Raw genomic sequence first — 27,105 nt, 5'->3', positions numbered from 1 at the left:
CACTGACTTCTGGCAACCCGATCCATTCTTCATCACTATAATTTTGTTCCTTTGAATGCTTTTTGATGTTTGAACCACATGAATGTATTATCTTGTCAAACTTTAAATAAATAATAAAAAGAGGACCAAATCACTCTTCGCTGATTTTTTATTTAAGTGTGTGTGTTTTAATGGATCAACAGGTTGCAATTACTCTTAAAGAGCAAGCGAGGTGGCTCATGCCTGTCCAGCCAGATTTGGGTTCCAAAGACACTGAAGAAAGATTCCTCTCCTCTCTGTTGTTCCTCAGACCTAGGGATATCTTGTGCTTGCTGCCTCTGGGGCTCACAAGTGTACCGTCCCTTCTCGACAGCCTGTTGTCTGTGCCAGGGTGGGTTGGTTCTGCCTGCCCCCTGCTCACCTTGCGCTTGGCAGAGACTTGCTCGTGGTAGCGGTCAGAGGAGTCCCCGGGGATCTCACTGGCCCATAGTGTGATTCCCACTACGGTGTATGCATAGCCAATCACCAGCAGCGGGAGGAAGTAGATCAGCACAGTTACGCAGATGTGGTACCTACAGCAAGGTAAACAAGAAAGGTCAGTATAAGATACTTATTGTTTCAGTTTTTTGTTTGTTTGTTATTGTTATTGCAGGGGCAGTCAAGGCTTGGCAGCTACCTTTCTCAGCATTTGCCATTAATGAGCTTGGGCTATAAAGCACACTCCAGGGAGACTTGTCACCTGCATAGGGTGGAGAGGTGATACTAATGAATACACTACAGAAAACAAATCTTTTCAATTTATGTTTTTCTTGTGAACTTTTTCCATAATGAATACTCCTGCTCAGATTGAAAAAAAAAAAAAGAAAACATTGATGACAGGGCACTGAATCTGTTGTATACTCATGGCAATTTCAGTTGATGATCAGTTCAATAGCATTCGCTTCCCCCGCAAAAAATGCAAACTCAGGCTACACTAATAGAACTACAGTCTCTAAATGAAGGAGGTAATTATACCACTCAATTCATGCCTGCCAGACTACACTTATGCTCAATTTAGTACAGCGTTGTACACCAACTAGTACATTCAGTTGAGAACTACCATGATGGCTGATAAGGCCCAATTCATGCTATGTGATAAGTGGATTTATCTGTATCAGAATAATTAGCTTGAATGAGAGAGATAAGACTAATCCTAGAACTAGGATTAGTGGGTGGGTGAAAGCCACATAGCATAAGCCATTTCTAAGCCTAGGCTTTAAGAATATATCTTCACATAGAAGCTGCCTGGGTCCCTGAATTACCCCTCGGAAGACAGATGCCAACTGACTCACATTTGACTGGGACATGAGCAAGAAATAAACCTTTGTGGTGTTAAGCCTCTGAGATGTTGAGGTTTGTTACGGCAGCACAATTTATCCTTTTCTGTTAAAGGGAAGGCTTCTTTTAAGCAGAAGACTTAAATTAGGTTTTTGAATTTTGGGAAAATGTATTTTTTCTCAGGGGTTGGGGGTCCTTGGGTTGTCTGGTTAGTTACAGCCCTTTTCTTAGATATGAGTACAATGGAGATACTCAGAATTCCTAATAATAATAATAATACTAGGAAGAACAGCTAATATTTGGGGGCACTTTACTCTAGGTCACTGTGCAAATAACAATGCTAATGATAGTATTAATAGCAGAAATGGTAGTTAAATTTGAGTGTTGATAAAAAGCACAAAGCCAAGCATTTTACTAGCATTATCTTATTTAATCCTTAAGCAAATGATTGGGTAGGTACTATCAATCCCATTTTGTAGACGAGGAAACCAAATTTAGAATTTAATTAATTTTCTCAAATTCACAGCTGGTAAAGGGAGAAGTTGAGATTAGAATTCAGGTCTGTGATGTCAGAAAACCAGCTTCTTGTCAATGGAGAAAAGTCACCCAATGATTTTTTTCTTCCTCTCTGTTCACCATTCATGCTTATTTTATGCAATGATTTTCTTCCAATGAGGAACACCCACTTATTCACTCAATTTCTCCTTTGTAGATACTCTGTTTGCTTTTTTGTAAAGCCCCATAGTTTTTGCTACTTATTCAGTCCCTCTGCATATCAAATTTGCATTTGAAGATACTCGAAGAGTGCTTAAGTGACAAATCACAGATTGCACCAAACAGGGGTGAGTGCATGTGTTCTGTGCAGACAGGCTGCTCCAGTCTCACCTGGCTTTCAAAGCCCTCTGAATTGTTACCTCCTGTGGGAGCCTCAGGGCTCTCCAGCCACCATGGCAGGGATTACATATTGTGTTTCCTAGCTGATCTCAGTCCCTCCTGGTTGCTGTAATGGCATTGCTTGGAAGCAAAATGTTTGGAGACTACAGGGGTAGGGAGAACCTGAAAACCTCCAAATTGCACTGACTTCTCCTACCTGAAAGAATAGCCCTGCCTCATGCAGACTAATCGTTTGTGACCAAAACATGTCAGCTGAGCTTTGCCGAGACATTGCTGCAGGGCACTGAGCGAGATTGGGTCGGAGTGTGATGGGAGGACACTCTGGTCAACTCGCTGATGCTCCTTACCCTGGACCAGTGGCCCTCAAACTCGAGTGGGCTTCAGAATCACCTGGAGGGCTTCTACAATCCCACAGGGCTGGGTCCCATCCACAGTTTCTGACTCAGCAGGGCTGGGGTGGGCCTGAGAATGTGCATTTCTAACAAGTTCTCAAAAGATGCTGATGTTGCTGTTTATGATTCAGACTTTGAGAAACATTGTCTTAGGCCAAGGGTTCTCAACCCCAAATGCACAAGAAATCACCAGGAAAACTTTAAAAATGATCAGTGCCCAAAGGTATTTATTCAATTGGCTTGCGGGTGGGAGCAGGAAATTACATTTTAGAAACTGTCCCCAAGTTATTCTAATAGACAGCTAGCACTGAGAACTCTTTCAGACCCTAGGTATGCAAGCCTATTGGGACTCCATTGTTGTCTGTGATTTAATGATTTTATTAAAGTGTGTATTAACTGTGTTTTCTGGTTCTGTATCTGAGGCTTTGGCATCTGGGTCCCTGCAGCTCAGGGAGGGACTGACTCTTTCAGAGCTAATTCTTTGAGAAAACAAACAACTTTCCACTTGGATGCCTTTCATATGCAAACTAACCGAAACACAGCCCATACTTCCACTTGCTTGCTTTCTTGGGCTCTTACAAGGTAGGACACTATTTTCCTGCCCTAATCACCCAAAGGCAGGCATCAGACAACTAGGGGCAGCTCCTACACCGTGGAGGCTGCTGAAGTCATTCAAACCAGCCAATCTTAAACCTGTTTACCTGGCCTTGCCTGCTCCTCCCTGAGAAAACCCCAATAAAGGCTTTCCTGTGTGGCTTGGCTTGGTGTGGGGCCATGGCCCTTTAGCTTGGGAACTGTGAGTAATAAAGTGTCTTTCAGTGGCAACCACGTCCTGATCTGTTGGCCGCACCATACCTGAATACAAAATACAATCTGCTCTTTCCCTTTGTGAAATCACAGATCAGATCATTATGAACATGCAAAGATAAATATCAGTCTTTTAAAAATCCTTCCCTTTTTAAAGAAGCAACAGTAATTGTTATTTATTTGAAAACAACAAAAAAATATGGGCTTAATTTCAGCTAAAAGGTGTTACAGTCAGGAACATTGGTTTTTCCATGTTCCTATAGGGATAATTAAATACAGCATAGAAATAGGATCCAGCAATTCTATTTTTAGGTATAGACACCAAAAATTGAAAGCCAGGACTCACACAGACATTATTTGAATCTGCACACAACACCATTCACTACAGCTAAAAGGTGGAAGCAACCCAAATGCCTACCAATAGATGAATGGACAAACAAAACGTGGCTTCTATATGCAATAGAATATCATTCAACCTTAAAAAAGAAGGACGTGATGACATGTGTGACAGCATGGATGAAGCCTGCAAACATTCTGCTAACTGAATAAGCCAGACAAAAGGAAAAGCATTGCCAGGTTCCATTTATATGATCTATACAGCATAGGCAAACTCATGGAGACAGAAAGTAGATGAGAGGTTTACCGGGAGTTGGAGGGAGCAGGTGGGAGCCATTGTCTAATGGGTACAGAATCTGTTTGAGACAAAGATGGGGATGATTTTGTTTAGGGGTGGGTGGATAGAACATTTCAGCTGTTACAGAAAGGTTGAAATAAAGAAGTAGCTCTGGAAATGGATAGTAGTGATGGTTGTACAACCTCGTGAATTTACTTAATGTCACTGAATTGTACACTATAAAATGGCAAATTTTGTTATACATATTTTATCACAATAAATTTAGTAACAAATTATGTAAGAAAAATTGAGCGAAGCTGGCATTCTAGGTTTCCAGATTCGCAGTCTTTTGCTCCCCCGAGGCACTTGACAACTACACCCTCCCCGTGCCACATCCCCACTGAAAAATAAAAGGCAGATTTGATTCTTGGATGAGATAAAAGGTTAAACACATCCTTCTAAATATTGCTCAGATAAACCCCATTTACATAGAAATTACAAATGGTCAATCCAAACAGTGTCCAACTTATCAAAAATTATAAATGAATGTAGGTCAAATCAATGAAATTCCATTATTAGAAAATATAAAATTCAATACTTTTTTTTTACCTTGATGTCTTTTTAGAAAAGTATATATATATATATTTTTAACCATATCTTGTAATTAACTGGAGATACGTCTATTTTATGTGTATATTTGTCAAAATCATTATTTTAGAGAGCTGGTCAATGAGCCAGCACAATCTTATTTTGTTTGGCTCCATGTTTGTTTTGGCTTTCATTCTGCTATTTCCTAGATTTCTGCCAGTTAGGATTTTATCAGCTCTCAGAATAAATATCTGCCTTGGGAGAAGAGATCTGGGGTTAAGGATACACTATAAGTGAGCATAACAGCAACAGCAAGAGGCAGCAACAGAAGAGACTGGCTGGCCTCCAGCTGGTGAGATATGTGCTGGGTTGTCATAGACATGAGAGAACCCAGCACAACGATTTTGATCATTAAATCCTGTTGATGGACTCAACGGAACTTTCAGAAGGAAGGCTCAAGCAACAACTTCATGCCTTTGTTCATCCCTGTAAGCAGTGAATGAGGCTTGACACATTTTACAGGATAAGCTTCCCGAATGCAGACCATGTAGCCTCAAATCCTGCAGATTCCCTTGTCCTTAATGCCGTAATATCTTGGTGCTCACTAATCTAGGTTTCCTTATGTCCCACTAGCTGGGATCATTGTTGAAAGCAAGAATAGTTTCAGTTTCTGAAATAATCCTCAGGATTTGAAATCAAGGTTGATAGGTTTATTAAATAATAACTAGGTGTTGTCATAGTGTACTTGGTGGAGACTCTGGGTGCCTTAAGGTAGGGGAAGAAGGCGGCCAAGAGGGCACAGCTCTGGGTTCTCCATCTTTATTCTAATGAGATAGCTCTGCTTTGCTGGGTTTATATATTGACTTTCTGTGGATGATATTGTTCAGGGGTGGGTGGGTAGAAAATTTCAGCTGTTACAAAGAGGTCAAAGAGCATTGATAGAATCCCAACCCCGATCCAATGCATTACCATTCTTTGCAATATCCATACCACATAATCATCCAGAATCTTCTTGAATACCCCTTGTGACATGCTGCTCACTACTTCTAAAGCTGAGCTACATCAGTGACCCTTGGAAGCTTATTAGAGATTCAGACTCTCAGGCTCCACCCCGAGGGACAAAATCAGAATATGCATTTTAACAAGACTACCCAGTAATTCCTGTGTATGTTCAATTGGAAGCACACAGCTCTTGGTCTTGGTTACACATTGGAATTGCCTGGGGAGCCTTGAAAAATTCCAATGTGTAGATCCCACTCTAGAGCTTCTGATTTAATTGGCCTGCAGTGCAGCTTTGGGCTCCAGAGATCTAGAAGCTCCCCAGGTGATACTCCTGTGCAGCTGGGGCTGAGAATCACTGGCATTGAGACTTCTGATGCTGGTAGCTGCGACTGATGCAGTTCCTCCTTAAACCCAGTGAATAACCTGTGGTCATGTAGCTTTCACACTTAATCCTACATCACAAGCAAACCTGAATCTGCAAACCTTCTGGGATGGTCCTGCAAACGCAAGGTGACCATGAACTTGTGGTTCCCCAGAGCCCCCTTTGCACTGAGGGCTTTTGAGGCCATCTCTCATTTGATACTAGCTGAGCAGCCTCATTCCTCCTGCTCTTTCTCAAATGTCCCTCATGTTCTCTCTCCTTCTCACAGCATGGTGCTAGATTCTTGACTTTTTACTTCCTGGAAAAAAAATAGCAGGTCAATGTGGCTTCTTGACAGTAAAAGAAAGCAATACTCATGTATTTCTTGGTTGACTCACATCTGGATGTTACAGCCAAATTCCAAAGATCTTTGAAAGTTCTCTTGGAAGCAGGCAAAATTGCAACTGGTTAATCGATAAATTCAGCAAAGATTTATTCAGCACCTATTCTATATCTGGTCCTGTGCTAGGGGCTGCGGACACTGAGGAGAGTTCCAATTGTTTTCTTCTTCTGGAGCTCACAGTCTGCAGGGGAGTAGTGCCAAAGAGTGTGCCATGGGAAGTGGTTGACAGTGGTTACCTCTTCAAGGGGAGTGGAGACATTGAGTAGGGGTGTGAGTGAGCCTTTTTCAAATATAGATACAATGTAAAAATTAAAAATAAACCTAAATACAATGGTCCAGTGTTTTGTGCATGTGTGTAAGTGTATAATGCACTGGTGAGATATTCAACCAAGCTGGTCAAGGAAGCTTCCTGGAGGAGAATTGCATGGCTAAGCCCTGATACACAAGTAGGAGGTAGGCAGGTGAGGTGGGCACTATCGGGAGGGGAGGGAGCAAGTGCAAAGGCATGGGGAAGGAGCCTGGCATGAGGCGGGCACTAAGATGCCATTTGAACTGAACAGGACATGGCTGTGTGAGGAAGTGCCAGAAGACTTGGCTAGAAAGGAAGACAGAAGCAAATCACAAAGGGCCTTTTATGATAGCCTGGAGAGTTGTGATTTATTCTGAAGTTGGTGGAAAATCATGAAGTGGTTTTAAACAGAGAATGAACACGGTCAGATGCTTGTGCTCTGGCAGTAGTGGAGCAAGTGGACGGAGGTGGGAAAGCCCAGAGGCAGTGAGCCTTTAGGGTGCTCTGTGGACCCGGCAGGAAGTGGTGCTGGCCTAAGTGAGGGCTGTGGCAGGACGGATGGACGTTAGGAGGGGAGAGATTCAGGAAGCACTGTGGCTTGCAGGAAGAGCTAGTGGACTTGGCTGTGGATGGCAGAATTTACCTGAATTTCTGGCCTGAGTGAATTGGGGAGTGAAGGTGACTGTCACTAGTGTGGGGACCCAGGAAAGAGGAACAGGCTTGTCGGGGGGAGTTGGTAGATTGTCTTTTGGACATGTTGACCTTGAGGGCCAGCAGTTACATGTCTGGATCTGGATTTGGGCTGATATTAGATTTGGGAGTCCTCATGTGTCCAAAAACCATAAGAAGACAAGGGGATGCAAGATGGCTATGAGAAGAGAGGAGGTTCACATCTAGGGGGTGGGGGCAACACCAGGGGAAAGGCTGGAGGGGAGAGGGAGGAGCAGGGGGAGAGAGACTCCAGGGGCAGGTAGAGTCTGCCTTTGTGAGGGTGGGAACTTGATCTCTATTTTTGGACATCAGAGACCCAGGTCAGATTCAATTTTAGTGGCATCATCAGAGAAAGTGATGATGGACCAGGTGAGTCAAGTGGGAAGGGAGGAACTGGAGGCAGTGGGTGTAGACTCCATTCTTAATACACTTGGCCATGGGAAGGAGGGGAGAGAGGAGTCGTTAATTGGGGCCAAGGGCCAAAGGAAGCTGTCTGGGTGTCTGGTTGAAAGGATAGGGGATATGTCTACCCTGGGTTATAGAGACCCGAGTACATGCCCCATCTTTCTGCTCTTCAGAGACAGGCCAGGACAAGGCCTCCATCAACTGCATCCAGACACAAGTCTTGGGCAGGAATGTCCCAGAGTCACCCTGTCTCGCGATGGGGTGAGCCATCAAGGTAGATGCTCAAGCGCACATATTTAATTCATGGAAGAACTGGTGTCACAGGATCCCCATGCTCAAACACCGCTGCCTCCTGGTGGAGTCAATTCCCCTGGGGCAGCTCCTCAGTGGGAAGGCCACACTGACACCTACCAATGAACAAGACAGGGAACGAAGCAAATTCTTACTGCAGTCTCTGCTCAAATTGCACAAGTCAGAATTTCGTTGTGTTGTTCTCCAGGTTACTTTTTATATATGACTATTTCATCTGCTTGATTAGATTAAATGTTCCTTATAGGCAGAGCCCATGTGGTGCTCCTCTATTTTCATCACCAAATCGGCACCAAGGAAATACTTCATAGAAAAATATCATCTCGGGTTTCAAAAAACATTAGAATTCTCACCATACTTGTCCCCCTCATCCAGCAAGAAGCCCTCCTGACAGCATCCTCCGTAGAAATTGGCCCAGCATCTGCTTGAATGAGAGTGCCTGAGCTTTTCTTACCTATTTATTCTTTAATAGATAGGTTTCTCACTACAAGTACTATATACTCATTGTCGATTTGAAAATACAGACAGGCATTGAAAAAAACTTCAAGGTTTTTCTAATCATGTCACCTAGAAATAAATTCTGAGAAAATGGATTGATACCTTCCTATATCTTCCTACACACACTCATATTTGTACACACATAAGCATACTGTTAGATTACTTTAAAAACAATGCTATGTCACAATCATCTTTTTATGTCAATAAATATTTCTATAACAAAATTTTTAATAGCTGTGATAATGTTCTATTGCATGGAGGTACTGTAGTTATTTAGCTAGTCTTCTATTTCTTCTATTTGGTACATTTGAGTTATTTACAATATTCTAATATTTAAGTGATACTTTAATTAACATATTCAAATATGTGTTGTTGCTTCCATTTTTATTTCCCAAGATTAAAGTCACCAGACCTAAGTTAAAGGGTTTTTAAAAGGTTTGATATATATGGTCAATTTCCAGAAAATATGTGCCAATCTGTACCAGTTTATGAGATTACCCTTTCATTTGCACAGCTGCACTGGGCATTGTCAAGTATCATAGTGTTTGCCAACATGATAGGTCACACATGGTCCTCTAATTCTTAACTCATTGTAAATTAAAATTTTATAATTGTATTAGTCCATTTTCATGCTGCAGATAAAGACATACCTGAGACTGGGTAATTTTCGAAAGAAAGAGTTTTATTAGACTTACAGTTCCATGTGGCTGGGGAGGCCTCAAAATCACGGCAGCAGGTGAAAGGCACGTCTCACACGGTGGCAGACAAGAGAAAAACTTGTGCGGGGAAACTCCTCTTTTTAAAACAATCAGATCTTGTGAGACTTATTCACCATCACAAGAACAGCATAGGAAAGACCTGCTCCCGTGATTCAATTACCTCCCACTGGGTCCTTTTCACAACACATGGGAATTCAAGATGAGATTTGGGTGGGGACACAGCCAAACCATGTCAATAATTATGCTTTTTCATCATTTTCATTTCTTTTTTTGTGAACTGCCTGCTTGTATAATTTACCCAATTGTATATTGGGGTGTTCACATTGTCTCTCCTAATTTGGAAAGAACTCTTTATGGCGTCTATCATATTGTACTTAGAAGGGCCTTCTCCATTCCAAAATCACAAAAACATTTACTGATATTATTTATTTATTTATTTATTTATTTTCATTATAACTATTCAGCCCATGAAGGATTTATTTTGTGGTGAGTATTATGAGAAGAAACTCCAAATATTTTTTTCTCCAACGTCGTTTACATTTTTCCCAGGACCACTTATTGGATACTCTATCCTTTTCCTGATGATTTGAATTTGCACTTGGACCACATACCATTCGCTATATTCTTGGCCCTGTTTCTGAGTTTTTGTTCTGTTTCCTTCATCTATCCCTCCTTACTGGTGTCAGCTCTGCACCATCTCAATTTTTATGACTTTGTAATACATCCTTTATCTATGGCAGTACAAATCTCCTCTTATTTCTGGGATAGAAACTGACCTGGATTACTGTGGTCTGAACTCAGATCACACAGGACTTGAATCGTTGAACAAATGAACCCTTAATAGTGGCTGCACCATTAGAATGTCCTGAATTTTACTTAGTTTTTTAAAATAAAATAGCTTCAGACCTGCACGTTTCTTATGAAGAAGGTTAGAGAATGGTCTCAGTTATTCACAGCCGGGTTGTCAGCTTCTCAGAAGAGATCAGGTTGTAAATCCACTGGCCCCTCCCAGCATGACATGCATGATGAAGTGTAGTGGTGAATGCTGTTGGTCTGCCTTGGATCTCATGTCCCCATTACAGATTCTTTCTTGGGCAGCAGTCTTAGGCAAAAGAAAAAAAAATGTTCTGAAAAGGGTATGTTGCCAGGAATGGCTCAAGAGTCTGGGAATGCTCTCACGAGAGGTATTGAAACACAGACTCACGCAGGAAGAAGCTGAGCTCCCTCACCCACACTCCTCCTCACTCCAGTCTGCTTAGGGAGAGGAGGGAGGGCAGTAATGGTATTTGAGGAGGCAAGTGGCTGATAGTCTTGCCTGAAATTTCAGCTGGGTGGATATGTTAAGAAAACAAACAAAACTTGAATTCTAAAGCTTCTGCAGGCTTTGAATTGCTGCGAGAGAACAAGTTAGATGGTCTTTGGGTTGGCTGGGGACCTTACTGTATTTTGGGATAGGAAAAAATAGGACAGAATCCTAATTTAGGGGGGAGTGAAAATGCTAAATTGATCTCTGTGGGAAAAAAATATCAAGAGTACAGGTAACAAGAAAAAGGGAGAAAGATTCCATATTAAGCATGACAGAAAGAGGGGCGAGAAAGAGCATGGGTACACCTGAGCCCCATGGTTGGAAGAGGGACTTGCAAAAGGACACAGCCAGCAAGACATTCCTGCAGGGATGGCTGCTCAGTGCATTGCAAGAACAGTGGTATCTGAGTGCGGACTCAAGAAAACACAATTTTGTCCTAGGCTGTAATTCCCTGATTCCACTCCTCAAATCTTTAGTAAAATATGCCTCATCCAAAAATTCCATGGTAGTGTGGCTTTGAGAAAATAAAGGAGAGTGACTGTTTCCCAGAGTGGAGTCAAGTGGGCAGGCCAGAGCTGGTGGCAACCACAAAGCGCCTAGTGGTAAGTTAAGGTTCTTAGGGTGGGGAACGGGATGTGGTGGAGAGGGAGACCCTGCCTCACGCAGCAGGGAGGCAGACAGGGACCTCCTGAATCTGTATTATGCTCCCTGGTCAGCCTTCCCAGCCTGGCAAGATGTCAGTCATCTGAAGATTCCTGGAATCTCTTGAGGATGTTCTTCAAGTCCCCTAGCCCCAGATACAGAAATGTGAGACAGGTAACTGCCACCAGGTGGTGCCAATCTGCAGCCGGCACCTGGACCAATCAGTATTCATTTAGGTGACCGGCATTTCAGTAACCTAGCAAGAAAGCAGCATGCATTTTATGAGGTCGAATTCATTACACGCCACACAGTGCCCACCTCCCAACCCCTACATTTCTTACCATGTCATGGTACAGTTTTCCGGTATGTGGGGTATTTTGTTTTAAACCACTGTAGCATGAGTTTTGCAAATTCCCTTGGAATATTGCAACCCTATTAAGGACAAGACTGCATTTGATATATGACATTTGCTCTGAGTATCAGTGGGTACTGATACATGTTTTGCTGATATAATCCACCCGCTTTCAAACCCTCTTAACTCTATCGTGTTGTGCTCTGCTTGAGGCTGAGTTAGCTGACTATCGCATCGCTGCAGTGGAGGGCTTTTTGCTGGGTGGGTAGGCAGGGACAGATCTGGGATGAACTTCTCTCGCTGCAGCAGCTGGAATGAACACTGAGCTGGGGGTGGAGGTTGTGGGAGACGGATTGGATACACACAGCAGAAGTGAAACTTGTATTTTATCATTCTGCCAAGCACTCCAAATAAGCTTATTTTTGGTGGGACATTGTTTAGAAACTGCTTCAATTGGTGCCAACAGATATGAGTAAACATTTCTTGATATAGGTAAGTTACACCACAAATGTGGGTGTTGGTTGGTATTTTACACTTCCTCTCATCTCTCTGGAGTTTGAAAAAGCACTGAAAATAATCAAAACACTTTAGTCCCAATAGCCTGTGACTAATAGCCATCCATGTCTCTAAGTCTGGACTAAGCATCCAGACTCATAGCCCTCATGCTAAGTGCCCATTCTCTTTGCTGTGCCCTGAAAATATGTACTTTTCAAAAGACAAATATTAATACAGCCACTACTAACAATTGGCCAGGAACCTTTCTTCTGAGGAAATTTATTATGAAGTGCAATGCAATGTAAATAGCTATTGGCTTGCAAAAGATGTAGAAATTTCATATTTTCTACCTACAGTAGTTTCATTGTAAAGGTGTTTCTGGAGAGTGGATTCCACTTCATCTCATTACCTCTGGGACTTCGGGTAAAAGACAGATATTGCTAACCCCATTTTAAAAGGAAAAATTAAGCTGTAGGGAAGGTAATTGTCTTGTTCAAGTCACTCAGGGTTGAAATGGGAATGGAAAACAGATCAGTCCTTGTCTAATTTCAACCTTGTGCATTTCTTTCTCTTTCTGCTCAGATGAGCTAAGAAGAAGAATGGATAAATGTCGCTCAGAGCAGGGAAACCACAGTTTTTCAAGAATGAACAAATACATCAAGCACAAAAATTATCTGCAGCATTTTATAATGGCAGATAGTTTATTGAAAAATTGTGTAGCTTAAAAAAGCAGGCCCAGGATTGAAATTCATCTAGATGGGTGACTTGGAATGCGGCCAAGTCTTGGATTCCATTTTATGTTGGATTCATTCTTGTATTTCCACAGCCTGTTCCTGTCTTGAACCCTGAGCCCACAGAGACCTCGGTTGACTGAAATATGTGGGAAAGACAAACACCCTACTTTTTGTTTCTTAGCCAAAAGTTTCTCAGCATAGACAATAGACCATTATGTCATGGCCATGAGGCACATAGGCTGCCAGTCTTCAGTTTCCATTAACAAATTGGGCAATGCAATTTATGCATCTCACAAGAAATCATCAAAGATACTACATTAATCAATTTGAAGTCTGTTGTGAATTGTATTTGAGAGGACAAACATTTTAATGTGGGAGTGTTGACAGATTTTTCTACCTCCCCAAGGCAGCCAGAGAGAATCTAATAATTTCTGGACTATCTTTTATGCAACCTCCTCCTTTTACAAAAAAAAAGTCTTTATTGCTGGAAGAAAAGCTAAGCTAATTTTGCAATTGAGACAGAAAGTCTATGCAGATTGGATGAGGGAGAGGAGGTTTTGATTGGAGAGGGTCCGAGGGGAGCAGTGGGGGATTATGAGAGCAGGAGGTTAGCTAAGACAGGGAATTTTTTTTTTTTAAATAGGTATTGTGGTGGACAATTGTTTGGGGGCACTTTTTAATGGAATTTCTATTTTATCACTTTTGCTAATTAAGCCAGGCTTCCTCAACTTGACAGTTCTTAGATGCTGAATCATGCAGATTTAGGCTTTATAAAGGCTTCATATATATTGTTAGCAAAGTCACCTGTTCAGGTTTGAGGCCAGCCCTGTGTTGAGGTAGCATCTTCAGTTATGGGCGAGGAACATGGGAAGACGAGGCTGCATAGCTGCCGCTAGGCCTTATGGGTTCAGCCACCCAATTGTTCATGAACCCTCTATTTTGTACTAGGTGCTAAGGGTTTAATGGTGAAAAGAAATGACATGGTCCCTGCCTTTGAGATGCTTAATGTATAGTGGGGAAGACAGATAATAAACAGATGTATCTGCAAATAAACATAAAATCATAAATGTGCTAAGTGAATAGAGGAACCAAACAAGGGGAGTGGTAGAGAGTACCAGGGGTATCCACACAAAGGACTCTGATAAGGTAATGTTTAACAGAGACCTGAAGGTCAAAGTGGTGATGTGAATCATGCAGTGGTGGGTGCCCGATACAGAGACAAGAGTAGGCACAGAGGCCCTAAAGTCCAAATGAGCTGGGCACATTGGAGAAGCCAACAGAATGCCTCTGTGGCTTGAGTGGAGGGGTTGAGAGGTGAAGGCCCTGAGATGTGGCGGGGGCCACAGCCTCTAGGATCCTATAGGCCATGCTGTCAGGAGCTGGGCCTGCAAATTGCCAAGTTAAGTCACTGAAGGAGTTAGGCAGGGTGGGATATGATCTGGCTTTGATTTGATATGCAAGCCTGGGCCCTGGTGAGAGGCTGCACTTTCATCTGGGCAAGATGTGATGGAGACTGGGACTGGAAGGCTGTATCAGTCAGGGTTCTCTGCAGAAACAGAGCCAATAGGAGATATCTATGTCTATGTCTCTAAGTAGCTATTTACCTATCTATTGAGATTTATTTATTTTAAGAAATTGGCTTACACAATTGTGGGGGCTGGCAAGTTTAACATTTGCAAGGCAGGCTGGCAGGCTGGGAACTCAGGTAAAAGTTGACGTGGTCCTGAGGCAGAATTCCTTTCTTTCTGGAAAATCTCAGCATTTGCCCTTAAAGCCTTCAACTGATTGCATGAGGATCCCTCACATCATGGAGGGTAAGCTGCCTTATTAAAAGCCAACTCATCATAAATGTTAATCGCATCTACAAATACCTTCATAGCAACATATAGACTAGTGTTTAACAAGTAGCCTTGCCAAGGTCACGTGTAAAATTAACCATCATAAGGGCACAGCTGGATGGAAAGAGCTGGGAAAATTCAGGGCATGATTTGGAAGCATTCCAGTAACAGTAATAATAACTACCACTACCACCACCATAAACATGTTAATAGCTGACGCTGATACAGTGTTTCCTATATGGCAGGCTCTCTTTTAAATGTTTTACATATATAACCTCATTCAGTTCTCCCAACAGCAATCTCTGTTTTACAGATAGTAAAACTCAGGTACGAAAATTGCAAAGTGCTTACGGACTGCACTTAGCATAACTCAGGACACCATTCACAGAGACTATTGGGTAAATAGCACCCCCTTGAGTTGTGCAATCCAGTTGACCCTGAGAGACAGTTTAAGTAACTGGCCCAATAATTCTCCATTGTAGAGATTAGCATTGTTAAGGGTGGAAAGAATTATAAAACTATATGGGAAGGAATGCCATCAGTATGGTATACATACTTTTTAAAAATTATATATACATAATACAGTTTGGCTGTGTCCGCACCCAAATCTCATTTTGAATTGTAGCTCCCATAATTCCCACTTGTCATGGGAGGTACCTGGTGGGAGGTAATTAAATCATGGGGGTGAGCCTTTCCTGTGCTGTTCTCATGAAAGTGAGTAAGTCTTACAAGATGTGATAGTTTTATAAAGGGGAGTTCCCCTGCACCAACTCTCTTGTCTGCCGCCATGTAAGATGTGACTTTGCTCCTCCTTTGCCTTCTGCCATGATTGTGAGGACTCCCCAGCCACATGGAACTGTAAGTCCATTAAACATCTTTCCTCTATAAATTACCCAGTCTCAGGTATGTCTTTATTAGCAGCGTGAGAACAGACTAATACAGTATATATATAAATATATATATATATATTAATATAGTGAGTTTTAAAAAATAACAGTTTTACTTTAGAATAGTTTAGATTTACAGAAAAGTTGCACAGATAAACAGAGTTTCACAGTGGCTATTCCACAGCCAATGCCCCCTTTTACTAACATGTTATTAGTGTAGTACATTTGTCACAATTTATGAATTAATATTGGCATATTATTAACTAAAAGTCCACACTTTACTCAGATATCCTTAGTTTTTCTCTGATTTTTTTTCTGCTCCAAGATCCCACATTCCATTTACTTGCCATGTCTCCTTTAACCCCTTTGGGCTGTGACAGTTTCTCAGACTTTCCTTGTTTTTGATAATATTGATTGTTTTGAGGAGTATTGGTCAGATATTTTGTAGAGAGTCCCTTATCTGGAATTTGTCTGATGTTTTTCTCATGATTAGAATGGGGTTATGGCTTTTTGGGAGGAAGTGCCATTCTTATCACATCGTATCAAGGGTATATGCCATTATTATTTATCACTGTTACTTGATCTCCAGGCTGAGACAGTGTTGTCAGGTTTCTCCACTGTGAAGAAACTCTTTTTTCTTTCTTTCCATACTCTAGTATTTGGAAGCAAGACACCATGTGCTGCCTGCATTCACAAGATGAGGAGTTATGCTCCCTCTTTGAAAACAGATATCGATATGAACTTTTTGGAATTATCCTGTGTGGGAGATTTGTCTATTCTCTCTCATTTATTATTTATTTATTCAATCCTTTATATCAGTATGGACTCATGAAATTTATTATATATTTGGCATTATAATTCAATATTATCTCATTTATTTTGCTCTAATTGCTTCAACGTTGGACGTTCGGAGCCCATTCAATTGACCTACCTACAACTTTGTGTGTGTGTGTGTGTGTGTGTGTGTGTGTGTTTTGAGCACTTCTTTTCTGGAAATACCAGGTGCTTCAGGCTTATGTCAGTGCACTGCTGCTGTCATACAATCAACCATTTCTCTAAGGAGCCCTGGTTCCTTTTACTGGAGAATGGTATTAAAAACCACCATCTAGATGCTGGGTGGTACAGAGCCTTGTTAACTTTTCCAAATGAAATCATGTTAATTATGCCATTTCTTCCCACATGTATCCTTCAGAGTGAGTAAAATTATCCTATTTCCTCCTTAGAAGAAACTAAGGAAATGGCCTCCAAAGGTCACACAGCAGACCTCGAACTAGACCCTGAACCTCATGGCAACAAGCCTCAAGTTTCTTCTAGCCACACTTTTATTTTCTGCATTGTTTCTCCTATGTGTCTCTGGGTAAATTTCATGGATTCAAGACTTTTTACTCATTTAATTCTCATAACAACCAGAGAAGACATGTACTGCTATATCCTTATCTCTACTTTGTAGGTGAGGAAGCTGAGGTACAGACAGGTAAGCAGGCTATGCATAGCCATGCATCTGGTGAGTGGCAGAGGTCAGACATGGACTCAGACCCTCCAATGCCATGGGCTCTAGTCCTTTATGGCAGGGGCCGCAAACTATGGCCCCAGTTCAAAGCAAGTCACCATCTGTTTTTATATGGCTTGCAAATTAAGAATGTTTTTTATATTTTTAAATGACCAGGAAAAAAAACCCAGAGAAAAATATTGTTTTATGGCATGTAAAAATTACAAAATTCAAATGTCAATATCTGTAAATAAAATGTCCTTGGAACACAGTCATGCGCATTCACATAAGTATTGTCTGTGTCTGTTTTCGTGCTCTGGTGGCTGAGTGGAGTAGCTGTGGAAGAGACTGTAGGACCTGCCAAGCATCAAATATTTACTACTTGGTCTCTTAGAAAAATTTGTTGATCCCTGCTCTAAGGGAAAAATCTAAAGTCACCAGCTTAAAACTGTAAAGGGAAGGCGCCGAGTTACAACTATTATAGAGGAAAGCAGCCTAGGCTGGGCCCAACTCTTGCCAATGCTGTACCTTCACTGGCCTTATTTCTGCTATGGAGATGCCCTCCCTTATCTGGCACCAGTCCAAATCTTATCCTTCTTCAAGGTCCATCTTGTGCTGCTGGGAGCTTCTCTGGACCAGTACGGTCTTCCTAATCCCTCCCCGCTCTCATCTCCCAGAGCATTCAGCATCGACTTACTTTTTGATTAGCTGATGCCTTGTGCAGTTCTTCATTTCATGCACATTAGCTTTATCTTCCAAGTGCTCTGCAGGCTCCTATAAACCAGAGACCTCACATATCTTTCTTCTTCACTCCCTATGTTATCAACCACAGATTAAGTTTTCTAAAACCCTGCTCTGATCATTGATACAAATGACCTTCCTGTCCAGGCTTCCAATTGCCTATGAAATTAAGCACAGACTCCTTAGCACAACAGTTAAAACTCTCCATAATGTAATTCCCAACCTTAATTCTTACTACTTAGTGTCCAGATTAATGCTTGGCATAGAGTGCCTGCTCCATCAATGCTCCCTCCTGCTCTCCCTCTCTTTGCTTTCTCTCATGCCCTTGCCAAACTAGAAGAGAGAACTGAGAACAAACCACTGGGTTTGACAATTATCAGGTCACTCATGAGCAATTTCAGTGTCAGGATGGAGACAAAAGCCAGATAGCAGGAACTGAAGGAGTACGTACGTCATGAAAAAAGTAACTGCAGCAAGCTTAGCATAGATGTTTGTTTGTGCTAAGGAGGGACTGGAGGAGTGGCAGCCAGGAGGCCAGTGTTTAGTCTACGGGGAGCACAGAGTGGATTTGCGGGTGAAAGACAAGGAGTCAATGGCACCGTGAAGTGGGAGTTAGTTAGGGTCAGCTCAGGAGGAGCAGGAAGAGGGATCCAGGGCACAGAAGAAGAGAAGAGAAGGAAAGAAAGAAAGGATCCAGTTTCTGTCTATTCAGTGAGTCTGACGTGAGTCATCTGTTAGGTCAAGGATGCAGGACAGGATTAGCAATCTGAGACCAGCCACAGGAAGGCAGCCGACGGCCTCAGTAAGAGAAGTGCTGAAAGATCGCCAAGTATCGTGAATCAATATGGCCACAATTAGCCTGGTTTCCCATCTTTTGCTGGCATTCCTTGGAGACCCAGGTGTGAGAGGGAAGAAAATATAGGGAAAATACAGCGCAGAAAAGTTGAGGTTGGGGATCGTCCATGAGAGCATGAAAAGCCCAACTCTAAACCTAACCCTAAGCCCTGATTCCAGGGCTTCCTGGCATCAGACTCTGAGAGCCTGAAGGGCGTGTGCACTCCACTCCACAGTGAGGATCTGAGTGTCAGGAGGATGGATATGCTTGCCCTGAGGGCACCCAGCTCTGCTGCCCTTGCACAGTGCCTGGCACACAGCTGGTGTCCTGGAGGTGGCTTAGGAGGATGAGACCAACTTCAGGACTTTTTTCCCTCAAATCATCAAGGTCTATGGTTCCAAGTTTTCTGCATTTTATGGAAAATGTTTAAACAAAATTTGAGGATTGATACAGATTTTTTTTTCAGTCTCTTAGTCTGCCGAATAAACACATTAAAAAACTAAGCTAAGCTAAACTAAACTAAACTAAACAACTATTGTCATCATCACCACATTCATTAAATGCTATCTCAACACCAGAAAACAAGGGCATAATCTCAGCAAAAAAGGCAGATTTTTAAATATAGAAACCTCACTATATTAAGAGGAAAAACTCACTACTCACAGGAATAGAGACCGGGTGTTTGGAAACCCCTGAGAATCTACAGTCACCTTCCAGAAGAGCTACAGCACAGCTGACTTCATTTCCACCTACTCACAATCACCCTGATTGGAGCTTTAGGTGTTCCTAAACCCAGCAGTCTAATTTTTACAGAAAAGCTACCGTTTAAAGATGGCTCCTACATCCTTTGTGTGTGGACACTCTCAGTGGAATTCTCACACAGTCACTTTATTTCCAAGAGGAGAAGAGAGGAGTAGTAGGTGGTGACTACCTGGTGACCAGGGCTTAGAGCCAGCTTCTTTGGACTGACATCCCCCTTCAAGGGAGTAAATGTGTGTGGCAAGGGGACCATACACGAGGATGTCATTGGCTGGTAAGGTAAGATAAGGCAGCAACTGGTTTGAGCCCTGTAACCAAGTGGTACCAAGGCCAAAGAGGGAAAGAAAACAAGAGGGAATAAAGGAAGAGAAGATGGTGTGTACTCACAGGTGAAGGTCCGGCTTTCCCTGGTTGGGAAGCCTGGGTGTCAGGTGGGCACCCACTGAGGCTGGTCTGGCAGGAGGGGGCAGTGTGTCTGGGTCTGGGGGGAGGTGAGAGCTGACAAAAGGCTCCTCTGTCTGGAGACCAGGCACAGAGAAGAAAATTCTCCTGCCATTTGCCAGGAAACTCACTCACTCTTCCGGCCTGTGATGAGGCCCTGGGCAGTTTCTCCTTCTTACAGCCTCACAGAGGAATGGCCACTTCTCACCAGAAGGGCTACTTCTGCTGGATAGGGTGAGGCATTACTTTTAGACATTTATAGGATATGTTCTCCTTGGCACAGCTGTGAGGCCCTTTCCTACTCAAGGGCTGTGACCCTGAAGGCAACTCCTCAACCCCTGAAATAGATCTGTGGTGGTCCTCACCCCTCTCATTCTGTGCCTTGCCCAAATCAAAAATGTGTCTTGATATTATATGGTATGGTCAGTGCCTGAGATAAAGCATACATACCAGAATTTATGTTTCTACTCATTTTAAAAAAATACTTGTCATGTAATACTATTTACCAAATGGAGAGGAAAATTCAAAATATTTTCACAAGTGGGGCAGCTGTAACCTGTGCTCCTGCTGGACGCCAGCTTTACTCACCAGGAGCACCAAGCTCATTGGCAGGATGAGAAACTGATGCAAGTGGCAAGTGTTGGCTGTGCAGTTGTGACTTGTTGCAAAGGAGAGAAATTGACAACAGGGGTTCTTGTCACTTTAATTCCCTGAAACTTCAGCCTCTAGCAAGAGCTCTGTTAAACCTGCTCTTAGACATAGGCATCTATCCGGAGCCCCTGGGTCTTGTAGGGAAGGCAGAGATCAGATTTCTTGTCTGTGTAACGTGGCCCTACAGCATGTGGCTCATTCTCCCAGGAAGATTGGCCCTAGAGCTTGTTGTGTCAGTTTTGAAATGTCTTGTTAAGATGTCACATTTTCCCAGCCTGGGGAAATAGAAACTTTAAGAAGAGCGGCTAGCGAGGAATACACTATAATAAAAAGTAATATGACCCAGATTTTTCTTTTAAAGTGAGAAAATTCTTTCACTCACCTCAGTCATTAAGGAACGGCCCCTGAAGGCAGGTTTTTTTTTTTTTTTTTTTTCCAGGTAAGAAGGTGGCTTCAGATCACAGTCTATAGGCTGCCTTCTGCTATGGAGAAGACAGCTGTGTTTGGGTCGTGTGTGTGCCTGAGGATTAGGCTCTGTACATGGAATAAAGCATTTTAGTAATAACAGGGTTGGAACATCTATGTGTGTAGCGTGGGTTGGTAACCAACGGCTCTTGATTTACCTGGGGTTTTTCCAGTTTCAAAAATAAAAGGCCTACAGCTAGGGAAACCCCTCAGTTCCAGGCAAACTAGGATGGTTCATCACTTTAGATGTGGAAGCACTGAGAACCTGCTCTCGTTCTCCCTCACTGGCATGTGACAGGGCTTATCATCTACTATTTAAGATCTATTCTTTTGAGTCCAGGAATTGTCCCATATTCAAATGCAGGCAGCTTTAAGAAGGCTGACCCATTAAACCATTAAAGCTGAGAAGCAGCATTCTACACAGCTGATTACTCCCTCCTGCTTGACGGTCTCTTTCCTCAGAAATATACAAATTAAGACCACAATAGGATAGCATTTTACATTTACTAGCTAGGGAAAAAATAAAAAGTCTGACAATACCAGGTGTTGGTAAGGACATGTTACAACAGGAACTCTTATTTACTGCTGGTGGGTGTGTAAATTGGTGCACCTACTTTGGAAAGCAATTATCTTATAAAGTTGAACATGTGCAAACCCAAATGAATTTTACTTTAAAATATATGACAGAGAGAAGCTCCTGCACTTGGGCCTCAGGAATCATATGAAGAGAGGGTTTCTATGACCTAATAATGCTTTAGTTCACAAGATGGGTGTTAGGATTACATGTTTCAAATTATTATTATGTCCCATTACTTACATATATGCTATATACATTCATTTGTAAAAATAAAAATATATAATAACTGTTTTAGGAAAATCAGAAGGCAGAAATAAATCAAAATATGTCAGTGTTCACAACAAATGTAAAAACTCTAAATTCATTGGTTAAAGGGATGGTAAGAATATGTTTAAACAGAAACATCAGCAACAAGAACAAATTCAGCTAATTGCTGTTTATTAGAGACATATGTGAAATGCAAAGACTCAGATTAAAAGTAAAAGGACAGAAGAAGACACTTTAATCTAGAAGTAAATATGTTAACATCAGACAAATAGACGTTGAAGCAAAAATAGGAATATATAATATCTTAATATCCAGCATTAGGAATTGATAGTCTTTACAAAATCACCATAAAGATATAACTTGTTTGAATCTACATAACATGTCTTCAGTGTATATAAAGCAAATCCCAACAGAATTAATAGAAGAATTGGACAAATTCACAACTGTGGTGGGAGATGTAAACACAGCATATGAATAGCAGGTTTGTGCTTTGATCTGCCTTTTCTGCCTGTTCTGTCCTTCCTTATTTTCTATGTGACTTTAAGCAAGTCTCTTCTTTTTGTTAGACCTCAGTTTCTCATACCTGAAAAGAGGGAATTGGACCAGATGGGTGAGGACTCCATGAAATAACCATACTCCCATGCCAGTGAGTGCCTGGAAAAAGCCTTGTCACATGATGGATGCTTCTGAGACCAGTGGCAGCTGGCGCTCTTTACTCAGCATGTCCCGGGATAATCCATCACCTGTGTCTTTCCTGAAAATGCCACTCTCAAATCCCCCGCTACCTATCGCAGGCAGCTTTGCACACCCAGAAGCTTATAAATCTCTTTGTCAGCTCAAGGGCCAACAGATTGAAAACTCATAGATCCAGCTTCTTGGAGCTACATGTCTGGTTTGTCTCTCAAAGTCAATTAGGAGGTGAGAGAGGAAGTCAGTATGGACTGATTCCACTGGCAGGCTGACACTAACAAGACATGCATGCTTGGAAACATGGAAGGGGCCATCTGTGAAAGCTTGGAGTACAGCTTTCCTAAATGGTAATTTCAAATGCAGCATAAAAAGGTGAACTGGGAAATGCTAGTTTGGTAACATGAGCCCAAGACCAGGAGTCAGGAGCCTGGGGCAGGTTTTCTGGACTTGACAATCACTGGGGCAACATTAGCCAATCTGCTGCTTGTCTCTACATCTCTTCCTCATTTCTGAAGTGATGGGATTGGGTTCTGAGGCCTTCACATCTCTGGTGGGGCCTGAGAACTCTAAGTTTTGGTAGGATATCTCTTCTGTTAATTGACTTTTTATTCAGTAGGAAGGGGGAAGTGAACTAAAATTTACCAGGTGCCTACTAGATTCCAGATGCTTTACGCAGGTAATTTCATGTAATTTTCACCACACATCTATTATTATTATTATTATTATTATTTTTATTATCATCTGAGATGGAGTTTCACTCTTGTTGCCCAGGCTGGAGTGCAATGGTGTGATCTTGGCTCACTGTAACTTCTGCCTTCTGGGTTCAAGCGAATCTCCTACCTCGGCCTCCTGAGTAGCTGGGATTACAGGTATGTGCCACCATGCCCAGCTAATTTTGTATTTTTAGTAGAGATGGGGTTTCTCCATGTTAGTCAGGCTGGTCTCAAACTCCTGACCTCAGGTGATCCACTCACCTTGGCCTCCCAATGTGCTCGGCTTACAGGCGTGAGCCATTGCACTCGGCCTATTATTTTAATTTTACTGATGAGAACTGAGGTTCAGAGAGAGAATACTCTGGATAGCAGTGTTGACAAGATTCGAACTTAGGTCTTTGAAACTAGAGACTGCACTGTTTGCACTACAACCAACCTTCTCCAGTGGGTAGGACATCTCCAGTAAGAAGTTAGCTGGACCTATTGTGAATTTTCATTCCTGTAAGGTAGACTCTTCCAGAAGAAGCTGGGAGAAGAGGTTGTTGGTAAAATCCACAAGTATCTGATACTGGATGTGGGAACAACACAAATACACAAACATCCTGGTAAGTGATGCTTAGCAGGCTATCCTGAGGCAGAACCCTGCAGGCAACAGGTCAGTGTCTGCATTCATTAATTCCTGTGTCCATTTATTGAATTTTTTTGGTGTTTACTGTGGATCAGGCCTGAGATGCTGGGGTAACAGTGATGAACAACACAGACCAGTCCCTCCTCTCTTGTACTTCAAAGCTACTGAGAATTTAGGGGCATCCTTGGGAGCATGGAGCTGGACCCCTCCCCAGATAAGAGGTATGAGGGAAGGCCCCCAGGAACATAACCCACTAATGATCTTTTCCTCTTCTGTTTCTTCTCCAATTTCCCCATTTTAGTCAGTCCCAGCTCTGTGTTCGTCTCACTTTCTTCCCATAATCAAACTTGAATCAGTGAGCTCAAGTTGGAAAGCTCATTCATATCTATTGCATTACTTCTTCTGGAGAGTCTGCATTTTAACCTAGGACTCCTGAGACTGAATTAACCACTTCTCTACTGGTGTAACTGCTATTACTGGAGCAGGACAACGTTTCAAATCAAGAATGAGGGGGTGTCCCCCAGATCACCGAAGTAGGTCTCTACTACCATCATGGAGGGAAGAAGAGTGGCACAGAGCTTACCTGAAGGAGCTGTGAAGTGTGATGATTTTGACTACAATACTTGTTAGCTGAATTATGAGTCCAGTTCAGTGCCCCCGTTCAGATTCTATTTGGGCTCTTGTCTCTTTTGAATTTGGAGGTTTGCATGATTTATTTTTTAAGTTGCATGACCTTGAGTGATTTCTAAACACCCTGAATCTCAATTTATGTATCTGTAGAAAAGAGATTATAGCCCTCCTCATAGGAGGTTGTGAGGATTAAATGAGATGATTCATTTAAAGTGCCTAGCACAGTACCTGGCTCATGGTAGGAGCTAGACAAAAACTTAAAATTATTTAAAATAATAACAGTTTAATTTCTATTAGTCTCTGCCTTGTCTCTATTTTATTATTTTTTCTTTGTATTAAGATACTCTTCTTGTAGCCAATATATCCAATGGCATCTTTGTTTGCTTTCCCATGTTCCACCTCAACCTGCTCCAGTCACATCATTTGTGTCATTTCCAACATCATAGGGGTAGCACAAAGATGAAACTGTGCCCTTGTAGGAGTGTATTCAGGGAAACTAAGGATTTTCTTTGGGCATCAGAAGAGCAAATAGTAATTCTAAGTGGTTTTCAAATGATGGATATTCCAGGTTTATTTATTCCTTTTCTGAAAATCACTTCGTATGCAAAATGCTAAGCACCATGATCCGTCTTTTGTAGGTTCTGGGTGAAAAGAGCTTTCATTCCTTTAGACCACCTTTTCCTACTCACTCTCCATCTAGTCACAAATCCTGAAGAGTCCCAGCATTTTAAGGGAAAAATGTGACAAAATATTCTTAAGTTCAGGTAACGTAAACATACACTCTGGCAAACACATCGAAACATCAAAATGCTGTCTGTGCTTGAGGTCCTACCAGTGCTGGCGAGCTCACCACCTCACCAGGCAGCCTATGCCATTAATGTCCAGGAGTAATTATTCCTGAAGTTGCCTTTACATAGAAACCACATGACACGCCTCACATCCCTTCCATTCATTTGTCCTAATTTTGCTCTCTGGAGCAACCCAAAGTAAGTCCCATGCCTCTTCCATGTGACAGCTTTTCATTCTGTCTTTCATATACATCCCTTCCTGTCCCAACACATGGCTGCTGCTGTAGGGTTGCTATCATTTTGAATAGGCTACTGGAGTAAGTTTCCTGAGCATGTCTCTCTGTGTGTAGTCTTTCTCCCTTCCAATCCATCTTCCCTATTTGTGCCAGATTTTTATTCCCCAAACCCAGTTACTTTCTACTGGTTAAATTGTTAAACTTGGCACTTGGGCCAGTGCTGCTGCCTGTGGTGTCCTCCCTGCTGTCCACTGGTAATCCCACCATGCCCAGTCTGTCTTTCTTGATTCCTCTCCTACTGTACGCCTACACCAGTGGTACTCAGTGCTATCTCCAGGCACCATGGACAATTTGTTGCCAAAAATACCTTGTGATTTTCTGCCTTATTGATTTCACTTGTTCCATATTTATTCTCTCTGTGGAAGGACCCCACACTTCACCCTCTGTGTTCAAATGAGATTCATTTACATCTCAGGAAAAGTCCAAACTGTGCATCGAAACCTAATGCTTTTTTTTTTTTTTTTGGTCTCACTCTGGAATGAGTCACGTCTATTCATCCTCTGGGAGATTGCTCTGCAGGGGGTTAACCTAGTTATAACAATGTTCTGGAGTATTGATCCCATGTTGGTCTGTGGGGCTATCTAGGGGAGAAATAAAGGACTGTAGGTGGAGAAATCACCATATTTCATCAGCAGCTGTGTCACCTTGGGCAGGTTGCTGCATCACAAGGTACAGAGAAGGTTGGCAGAAACTAATTTTGAAATAATTAAGTTGTTCTGTCCACAGATCATAGCACTAGAAACAGTTACCCTCCAATCTTGCAAAAGGTTATTATATATCTATTACTTATACTTCAAGATAGTAAGATTGAGATAAGGTTAATTGTTACTGAAATTAGAAATCTAAATGCAATTAGAACTTTCTGATTAAGCTGGTATAAATATTTAAAAGAATATAATGCACATTTTTTTCGAAGGGCTGAATGCTAAATGTCCCTTTGAAATGTGCTGAGGAAGAGAAATGTAGTGCTCAGTCACTCCATCCTGGAAAAAGGTTGAATCTTCAAGAGGCTGAACTCACACAGAGCACATGCATGACAACACACAGGCACACACACACACACACAGCATGCACACACAACCATCATCTCTTCACTTGAGCATCTATCTCCATTGGTATCCTCAAAAATAGCTATTTATATGGATTTTTTATTCCCACAATCACTGTCCCATTGGGTCAGTTATAGTCAGATTTTATAGTCTTCCTAGCTCAGAACTTTGGAAACATATTGAATTGCCCACTATATAAGAGCATTATTATCTGGCTTAGGAACCTGATGTCTAGAGCCATCACTTGGTTTAGGGGGAAATCACCTGACTACAGAGGACAGAAGATCAGAGCCTTCATTCAAGCTCTTCTATTCACCAATCTCATGAGGTTGAATAAGTCTTTTATCCTTTCCTACTTCCAGACAGGGTTAGCAGATCCATTCCCTACTTCCCAGGCTTGTTATGAGGGTATATAGGAATAACTGGTGTGAAAATACTTCGGAAAGTTAAAAAGTGCACCCAAATATTATTGTTGTTAATGTAATTATTACTCAATTGTTACCCTATTAGCTGATAGATTAGCACACACAAAAGAAATACTTCTT

General features: G+C 42.0%; 1 protein-coding gene across 1 annotated transcript in view; it reads right to left on the bottom strand.

The window, feature by feature from the left end:
* The window catches only part of TACR1 (tachykinin receptor 1), a 150,493-nt gene that overhangs the window by 6,727 nt on the left and 116,661 nt on the right, over positions 1–27,105 (bottom strand). The window contains exon 3 of the mRNA XM_050754319.1: positions 401–551. Coding sequence (XP_050610276.1) covers positions 401–551 — 151 coding nt within the window. The remainder of the gene's footprint in view (positions 1–400; positions 552–27,105) is intronic.

The sequence above is a fragment of the Macaca thibetana genome, chromosome 13, assembly GCF_024542745.1.
Source record: "Macaca thibetana thibetana isolate TM-01 chromosome 13, ASM2454274v1, whole genome shotgun sequence".
In the NCBI taxonomy this organism is placed as follows: domain Eukaryota; kingdom Metazoa; phylum Chordata; class Mammalia; order Primates; family Cercopithecidae; genus Macaca; species Macaca thibetana.
This window is presented reverse-complemented; position numbering and strand designations above follow the sequence as displayed.